At 60.5% G+C, this 9,169-nt stretch overlaps 1 protein-coding gene across 2 annotated transcripts in view; it reads left to right on the top strand.

Moving 5' to 3' along the window:
• The window catches only part of SLC38A3 (solute carrier family 38 member 3), a 90,130-nt gene extending 86,415 nt beyond the window's left edge, over positions 1–3,715 (top strand). For both annotated transcript variants that reach the window (XM_069736026.1, XM_069736027.1), the window contains 3 exons: positions 122–266; positions 484–587; positions 3,037–3,715. In XM_069736026.1, the coding sequence (XP_069592127.1) occupies positions 122–266; positions 484–587; positions 3,037–3,141 (354 nt within the window). In that variant the 3' untranslated portion in view covers positions 3,142–3,715. The remainder of the gene's footprint in view (positions 1–121; positions 267–483; positions 588–3,036) is intronic.
• Positions 3,716–9,169: the final 5,454 nt, after the last annotated feature.

A 9,169-nucleotide genomic window follows, 5' to 3' on the forward strand; every position in this document is an offset into this window, starting at 1 on the left:
GGTGCTGGCTGGAGGTGTGATGTATTCTGTGGAAACTATAGGAGGTGGTGCAGGCTCTGATGGCGCAGCACGATGTGCAGTCTTTCTCCTCATTAATGCCGCTCTCTCCTACCCTCCCCAGGTCCGCCGTGCCATTCAGCACATGCTCTTCCAGGACAAGGAGTTCAGCTGGCTCCGGCACAGCCTCATCGCCGTGGTGCTGCTGACTCTCATTAATCTGCTGGTTATCTTTGCCCCGACCATCCTGGGAATATTCGGCGTCATCGGTGAGAAGTAGATAAGACGCTGTGATCCTTCCTGCATCCGGAGACGATGGACTGTAGTCAGACGGGGGGTCTGATACAATGGGGGCGTCAGGCGGCCTATAACCGGTCTGGCCCCCAGGGGCCGAGGTCTGCAAGGCTATAGTGATCGGATATAGCGTCCATCATTGAGATGGGTCTGTTTTGGTCTCTTCATGTCTTCATCTTCCTCTCGTTGCAGGCGCCACCTCCGCTCCGTGTCTGATTTTCATCTTCCCTGCCATCTTCTACATTCGTATAATGCCCAAAGACAAAGAACCGACCAAATCTCCGCCCAAAATCCTGGTAGGTGCCCTCATCCGGGCGAGCATCTCAATCCCCCATGACCCCGTATCCCTGACCAGCGCCTCCCTACACCCCCCATGTCCCCGTATCCCAGACCAGCGCCTCCCTACATCCCGCATGTCCCCGTATCCCAGACCAGCGCCTCCCTACATCCCGCATGTCCCCGTATCCCAGACCAGCGCCTCCCTACATCCCGCATGTCCCCGTATCCCGGACCAGCGCCTCCTTACACCCCCCCATGACCCCGTATCCCTGACCAGCGCCTCCCTGCACCCCCCATGTCCCCGTATCCCAGACCAGCGCCTCCCTACATCCCGCATGTCCCCGTATCCCGGACCAGCGCCTCCCTACAGCCCCCATGTCCCCGTATCCCTGACCAGCGCCTCCTTACATCCCGCATGTCCCCGTATCCCAGACCAGCGCCTCCTTACATCCCGCATGTCCCCGTATCCCAGACCAGCGCCTCCTTACATCCCGCATGTCCCCGTATCCCAGACTAGCGCCTCCCTACATCCCGCATGTCCCCGTATCCCTGACCAGCGCCTCCCTACATCCCCCATGACCCCGTATCCCAGACCAGCACCTCCCTACATCCCCCATGTCCCCGTATCCCGGATCAGCGCCTCCCTACATCCCGCATGTCCCCGTATCCCTGACCAGCGCCTCCCTACATCCCCCATGACCCCGTATCCCAGACCAGCACCTCCCTACATCCCCCATGACCCCGTATCCCGGACTAGCACCTCCCTACATCCCCCATGTCCCCGTATCCCGGATCAGCGCCTCCCTACATCCCGCATGTCCCCGTATCCCGGATCAGCGCCTCCCTACATCCCCCATGTCCCCGTATCCCGGACCAGCGCCTCCCTACACCCCCCATGTCCCCGTATCCCGGACTAGCGCCTCCCTACATCCCCCATGACCCCGTATCCCGGACTAGCACCTCCCTACACCCCCCATGTCCCCGTATCCCTGACCAGCGCCTCCCTACGTTCCCCCATGACCCCGTATCCCTGACCAGCGCCTCCCTACATCCCGCATTTCCCCGTGTCCCGGACCAGCGCCTCCCTACATCCCGCATGTCCCCGTGTCCCAGACCAGCGCCTCCCTGCATCCCGCATGTCCTCGTTTCCCGGACCAGCGCCTCCTTACATCCCGCATGTCCTCGTTTCCCGGACCAGCGCCTCCTTACATCCCGCATGTCCTCGTTTCCCGGACCAGCGCCTCCTTACATCCCGCATGTCCTCGTTTCCCGGACCAGCGCCTCCCTACATCCCGCATTTCCCTGTATCCCGGACCAGCGCCTCCCTACATCCCGCATGTCCTCGTTTCCCGGATCAGCGCCTCCCTACATCCCGCATTTCCCCGTGTCCCAGACCAGCGCCTCCCTACATCCCGCATGTTCTCGTTTCCCAGACCAGCGCCTCCCTGCATCCTGCATGTCCCCGTATCCCAGACCAGCGCCTCCCTACATCCCGCATGTTCTCGTTTCCCAGACCAGCGCCTCCCTGCATCCTGCATGTCCCCGTATCCCAGACCAGCGCCTCCCTACATCCCCCATGTCCCCGTATCTTGGACCAGCGCCTCCCTACATTCCGCATTTCCCCGTATCCCTGACCAGCGCCTCCCTACATCCCGCATTTCCCCGTGTCCCGGACCAGCGCCTCCCTACATCCTGCATGTCCCCGTGTCCCAGACCAGCGCCTCCCTACATCCTGCATGTCCCCGTATCTTGGACCAGCGCCTCCCTACATTCCGCATTTCCCCGTATCTTGGACCAGCGCCTCCTTACATCCCGCATTTCCCCGTATCCCTGACCAGCGCCTCCCTACATCCCGCATTTCCCCGTGTCCCGGACCAGCGCCTCCCTACATCCTGCATGTCCCCGTGTCCCAGACCAGCGCCTCCCTGCATCCCGCATGTCCTCGTTTCCCGGACCAGCGCCTCCTTACATCCCGCATGTCCTCGTTTCCCGGACCAGCGCCTCCTTACATCCCGCATGTCCTCGTTTCCCGGACCAGCGCCTCCCTACATCCCACATTTCCCTGTATCCCGGACCAGCGCCTCCCTACATCCCGCATGTCCTCGTTTCCCGGATCAGCGCCTCCCTACATCCCGCATTTCCCCGTGTCCCAGACCAGCGCCTCCCTACATCCTGCATTTCCCCGTGTCCCAGACCAGCGCCTCCCTACATCCCGCATGTTCTCGTTTCCCAGACCAGCGCCTCCCTGCATCCTGCATGTCCCCGTATCCCAGACCAGCGCCTCCCTACATCCCGCATGTTCTCGTTTCCCAGACCAGCGCCTCCCTGCATCCTGCATGTCCCCGTATCCTAGACCAGCGCCTCCCTACATCCCGCATTTCCCTGTATCCCGGACCAGCGCCTCCCTACATCCCGCATGTCCCCGTATTCGGGACGAGCCTCTGACAACTCCTCTTGTCCTCACAGGCTGCCTGCTTTGCCGGCCTCGGTGTTCTCTTCATGATCATGAGCCTCAGTTTTATCATCATCGACTGGACGAGTGGAAACAGCAAAAGCAGTGGAAGCCACTAACCCGTAGTCCCCGTAGACCACCCCGGCATCCCGAACCCCTCCGCACCCCAGGACTTAGCTACGCACTGTCACTACGCTGCTGGGACATCTGCCGCCATGGTGGGGAAGGGCTCCATATCGTGTCCCCGGAGGTGTGGGGGGTAAAGTAACAGAACTAACATATGCACCCAAAATCTGTCCTCCTGTCATCCAGAGGGCTGGTGATTAAGGGTTCCTGGTGGTCTGACGGAATAAGGACCTCCGCAAAAGGAGACTAACAGGAGGGAACTTTACTAAAGAACCTAGGAAGATGATGGATATAATGGGCTTCAGTCACATGATGTCATCACATTGGAGCCCCCCGATCTGATGGAGCCCAGTGCAGGGGTCACACTGGCAAGGTCTCCAATGAAATGCCCCATAGATGTGGGGGCTTCTCATACAGCGGGGGCACAGAATGAAGGAAGCCAAGAGGAAATCCATCTGAAGACGTCCTGCAGAGGTGGCCGAGCTCTGGGAAGGGGACTGTGAGGGGCACACAAAAGGCAATGTGTATGAAATCCAGGCACATCTGGTGGTGTTGACAGCCTCGCGGGGGCTCCTGGTGTTGACAGCCTCGCGGGGGCTCCTGGTGTTGACAGCCTCGCGGGGGCTCCTGGTGTTGACAGCCTCGCGGGGGCTCCTGGTGTCGCCGACCGCCTCACGGGGGGCTCCTGGTGTCGCCGACCGCCTCACGGGGGCTCCTGGTGTTGCCGACAGCCTCACGGGGGCTCCTGGTGTTGACAGCCTCACGGGGGCTCCTGGTGTCGCCGACAGCCTCACGGGGGCTCCTGGTGTCGCCGACAGCCTCACGGGGGCTCCTGGTGTCGCCGACAGCCTCACGGGGGCTCCTGGTGTTGACAGCCTCACGGGGGCTCCTGGTGTTGCCGACAGCCTCACGGGGGCTCCTGGTGTCGACAGCCTCACGGGGGCTCCTGGTGTCGACAGCCTCACGGGGGCTCCTGGTGTCGCCGACAGCCTCACGGGGGCTCCTGGTGTCGCCGACAGCCTCACGGGGGCTCCTGGTGTTGACAGCCTCACGGGGGCTCCTGGTGTCGCCGACAGCCTTACGGGGGCTCCTGGTGTTGCCGACAGCCTCACTGGGGCTCCTGGTGTTGCCGACAGCCTCACGAGGGCTCCTGGTGTTGACAGCCTCACGGGGGCTCCTGATGTCGCCGACAGCCTCACGGGGGCTCCTGGTGTCGACAGCCTCACGGGGGCTCCTGGTGTTGACAGCCTCACTGGGGCTCCTGGTGTCGCCGACAGCCTCACGGGGGCTCCTGGTGTTGACAGCCTCACGGGGGCTCCTGGTGTCGCCGACAGCCTCACGGGGGCTCCTGGTGTTGCCGACAGCCTCACTGGGGCTCCTGGTGTTGCCGACAGCCTCACGGGGGCTCCTGGTGTTGACAGCCTCACGGGGGCTCCTGGTGTCGCCGACAGCCTCACAGGGGCTCCTGGTGTCGCCGACAGCCTCACGGGGGCTCCTGGTGTTGACAGCCTCACGGGGGCTCCTGGTGTCGCCGACAGCCTCACTGGGGCTCCTGGTGTTGCCGACAGCCTCACGGGGGCTCCTGGTGTTGACAGCCTCACGGGGGCTCCTGGTGTCGCCGACAGCCTCACAGGGGCTCCTGGTGTCGCCGACAGCCTCACGGGGGCTCCTGGTGTTGACAGCCTCACGGGGGCTCCTGGTGTCGCCGACAGCCTCACGGGGGCTCCTGGTGTTGCCGACAGCCTCACTGGGGCTCCTGGTGTTGCCGACAGCCTCACGGGGGCTCCTGGTGTTGACAGCCTCACGGGGGCTCCTGATGTCGCCGACAGCCTCACGGGGGCTCCTGGTGTCGACAGCCTCACGGGGGTCACGGGGGCTCCTGGTGTTGACAGCCTCACGGGGGCTCCTGGTGTTGACAGCCTCACGGGGGCTCCTGGTGTTGCCGACAGCCTCACGGGGGCTCCTGGTGTTGACAGCCTCACGGGGGCTCCTGGTGTCGCCGACAGCCTCACGGGGGCTCCTGGTGTTGCCGACAGCCTCACTGGGGCTCCTGGTGTCGCCGACAGCCTCACGGGGGCTCCTGGTGTCGCCGACAGCCTCACGGGGGCTCCTGGTGTTGCCGACAGCCTCACGGGGGCTCCTGGTGTTGACAGCCTCACGGGGGCTCCTGGTGTCGCCGACAGCCTCACAGGGGCTCCTGGTGTCGCCGACAGCCTCACGGGGGCTCCTGGTGTTGACAGCCTCACGGGGGCTCCTGGTGTCGCCGACAGCCTCACGGGGGCTCCTGGTGTTGCCGACAGCCTCACTGGGGCTCCTGGTGTTGCCGACAGCCTCACGGGGGCTCCTGGTGTTGACAGCCTCACGGGGGCTCCTGATGTCGCCGACAGCCTCACGGGGGCTCCTGGTGTCGACAGCCTCACGGGGGCTCCTGGTGTTGACAGCCTCGCGGGGGCTCCTGGTGTCGACAGCCTTGCGGGGGGGCTCCTGTGTTGACAGCCTCGCGGGGGGCTCCTGTGTTGACAGCCTCGCGGGGGCTCCTGGTGTCGCCCTGGGTCATTTCGTGCCTCAGTGAAACTCAGCAGAACAATTGGAAACTGTTTAATATTCTGTCGAAGTTCCTGTGAGTGGAAGAAAAGCCGGGGGGGCCGGGGGGCCGCTGACAGGAGCCAAAATCCAGTAACCCCTGCAGTGCCGGGTCGGTCGGCTGCTCTTCACATGGACTCGCTGATCACAACGTGTCACATGCCGCCGTCCGGGACCTGGGACAGGGTATACGGCCGCTCTGCGGTATATACACAGGGTATATACACAGGGTATATACACAGGCTCTGTACTGACAGGCTATTATTCCCTGTTATCAGCCAGGTCAGATCAGAGGTTGAATTCCACAGATGCCCCGAGCTCATCACCTTCAGCCATTAGCCTATATGTCCCCCTCCCATCAGAATCAGCTTCTCTGTATTTATTGCAGAGGTGATAATATTATTATTATTATTATCTGGCTGCAACCAGCAGACAATAGTGAGGCGCAGATTATGGCAGAACTCCCCTCCTAACGGCCAACTGGGTGGAGTCACCCTTTAGTTTTCCCAGGTTGCACCAGGTCGGGGCAGCATTAATGATCGAGGATCGGGGGAGTCGCCGTCCTGCATCGTAGTCGGCGGGGCCGAATCGTGTGACCGAGCGCGGTGTGACCCGCATCCACTCCAGGGTGGGCGCCACCGACGACCTCATCACTAGGAGACGCTGGAAACTGTAATTTAATGTTTTGTTCTTTTTACATTTTGTAACTAGTTTGTATTAATGTATAGCAGATGATTAGGCCCCTCCCCCCGGCGGGTGTGTGGCGGGGGAGGGGCAGCGGGTGAACATTGAGGTTCGTATTCGGGAGAAGGGAACAGTTTGTACCAAGAATTTACCGAATCATGTGAATAAAATCTAACAGGATCTGCTGGACCCTCCGCGTCTTCCTATTACGCCCCCCATCATGTACTGACCCCACTACTCCTATCAGGTCAGGAGTCGGGTGCTGACTGTGAGGGATCGGGGCGATCAGTCAGCAACTCGGTCTGTGATTCAGACTGATCCGTCATCGGCACTGACACATTGTAACAAAGGAGAGAGATCGGTGCTGCGGTCGTTCCTCACTGAGGATGTGCTGCACTGACATTTCATGGACATCCGAGGTGGACGGTGCAGGGCGGGTGCTGGGCAGATGTGAACGGTGCAGGGCGGGTGCTGGGCTCATGTGAACGGTGCAGGGCGGGTGCTGGGCACATGTGGACGGTGCAGGGCGGGTGCTGGGCACATGTGGACGGTGCAGGGCGGGTGCTGGGCAGATGTGGACGGTGCAGGGCGGGTGCTGGGCAGATGTGGACGGTGCAGGGCGGGTGCTGGGCAGATGTGGACGGTGCAGGGCGGGTGCTGGGCAGATGTGGACGGTGCAGGGCGGGTGCTGGGCAGATGTGGACGGTGCAGGGCGGGTGCTGGGCAGATGTGAACGGTGCAGGGCGGGTGCTGGGCAGATGTGGACGGTGCAGGGCGGGTGCTGGGCAGATGTGGACGGTGCAGGGCGGGTGCTGGGCAGATGTGGACGGTGCAGGGCGGGTGCTGGGCAGATGTGAACGGTGCAGGGCGGGTGCTGGGCAGATGTGGACGGTGCAGGGCGGGTGCTGGGCAGATGTGAACGGTGCAGGGCGGGTGCTGGGCAGATGTGGACGGTGCAGGGCGGGTGCTGGGCAGATGTGAACGGTGCAGGGCGGGTGCTGGGCAGATGTGAACGGTGCAGGGCGGGTGCTGGGCAGATGTGGACGGTGCAGGGCGGGTGCTGGGCAGATGTGAACGGTGCAGGGCGGGTGCTGGGCAGATGTGGACGGTGCAGGGCGGGTGCTGGGCAGATGTGGACGGTGCAGGGCGGGTGCTGGGCAGATGTGGACGGTGCAGGGCGGGTGCTGGGCAGATGTGGACGGTGCAGGGCGGGTGCTGGGCAGATGTGGACGGTGCAGGGCGGGTGCTGGGCAGATGTGGACGGTGCAGGGCGGGTGCTGGGCAGATGTGGACGGTGCAGGGCGGGTGCTGGGCAGATGTAGACGGTGCAGGGCGGGTGCTGGGCAGATGTGAACGGTGCAGGGCGGGTGCTGGGCAGATGTGGACGGTGCAGGGCGGGTGCTGGGCAGATGTGGACGGTGCTGGGCAGATGTGAATGATGCAGATGTGGACGGTGCAGGGCGGGTGCTGGGCAGATGTGGACGGTGCAGGGCGGGTGCTGGGCAGATGTGGACGGTGCTGGGCAGATGTGAATGATGCAGATGTGGACGGTGCGCGTGCAGGGCAGGATTTGGGTACCGCAGTGTCGGTGCATTAATGTGGGCAGAGGGGAGATGTTCCCACACATGGTGCGGCTGGTGGGGGTCCACATCTCTCTGTCCCATTTCCCATGATGCCTCACTCTGGCTCGTCCTTCATTCCATTGACCCGACACTTGTTTCCTAATAACGAGATAAGCTGCGGATTGACGGGCACAAAACTCACAAGCTGTTAATGATTAATTATAGGGGCAGCAGCGGGTCCTCGCCCACGGAGCTGACAATCTCTTCTACACAATCACCGACAAATGTCAGCAAACAACTCAGGAAAGAAATAATCACATGACAACGTTCTGCAACTTTGTGACAAACATTAATGGCTGATTTTTAAAGATTTCCACTTGCTGTCAATGAATGGCGCTGAAGCCAATGCTGTAAAGCTGCGGAATATGCGAGTGAAAAAAATGAACGTCAGCGCACGGTCAGCTGTAACCGCGGATCAATGTCAGCACTTCTCTCCGCTGAACCATTCACTTTAATGAAGCCGATGGAGTCACTGGGAATGGAACTGTCAAGTTTTCATTGGAAAGCAATGAATGAAAGTGAACTGAGCCAAAGAAGGATTCTGTATATACACTATGGCGCCTAACCACTGAGCCACCGTGATGCCCTATATATTACAGTGCTAACCACTGAGCCACCGTGATGCCCTATATATTACAGTGCTAACCACTGAGCCACCATATCACCATGTGGGCTAGTGTATGTACCACCACTACACATACAGCTGTGTATATATATATAGTCACCACTAGAGGGGGCTCCTCACATACAGATGTGTATATATATATATATATAGTCACCACTAGAGGGGGCTCCTCACATACAGATGTATATATATATATACAGTCACCACTAGAGGGGGCTCCTCACATACAGATGTGTATATATATATATATATACAGTCACCACTAGAGGGGGCTCCTCACATACAGCTGTGTATATATACAGTGGGGCAAAAAAGTATTTAGTCAGTCAGCAATAGTGCAAGTTCCACCACTTAAAAAGATGAGAGGCGTCTGTAATTTACATCATAGGTAGACCTCAACTATGGGAGACAAACTGAGAAAAAAAATCCAGAAAATCACATTGTCTGTTTTTTTAACATTTTATTTGCATATTATGGTGGAAAATAAGTATTTGGTCAGAAACAAAC

This window comes from Ranitomeya imitator, chromosome 8 (genome assembly GCF_032444005.1).
Source record: "Ranitomeya imitator isolate aRanImi1 chromosome 8, aRanImi1.pri, whole genome shotgun sequence".
In the NCBI taxonomy this organism is placed as follows: Eukaryota; Metazoa; Chordata; class Amphibia; order Anura; family Dendrobatidae; genus Ranitomeya; species Ranitomeya imitator.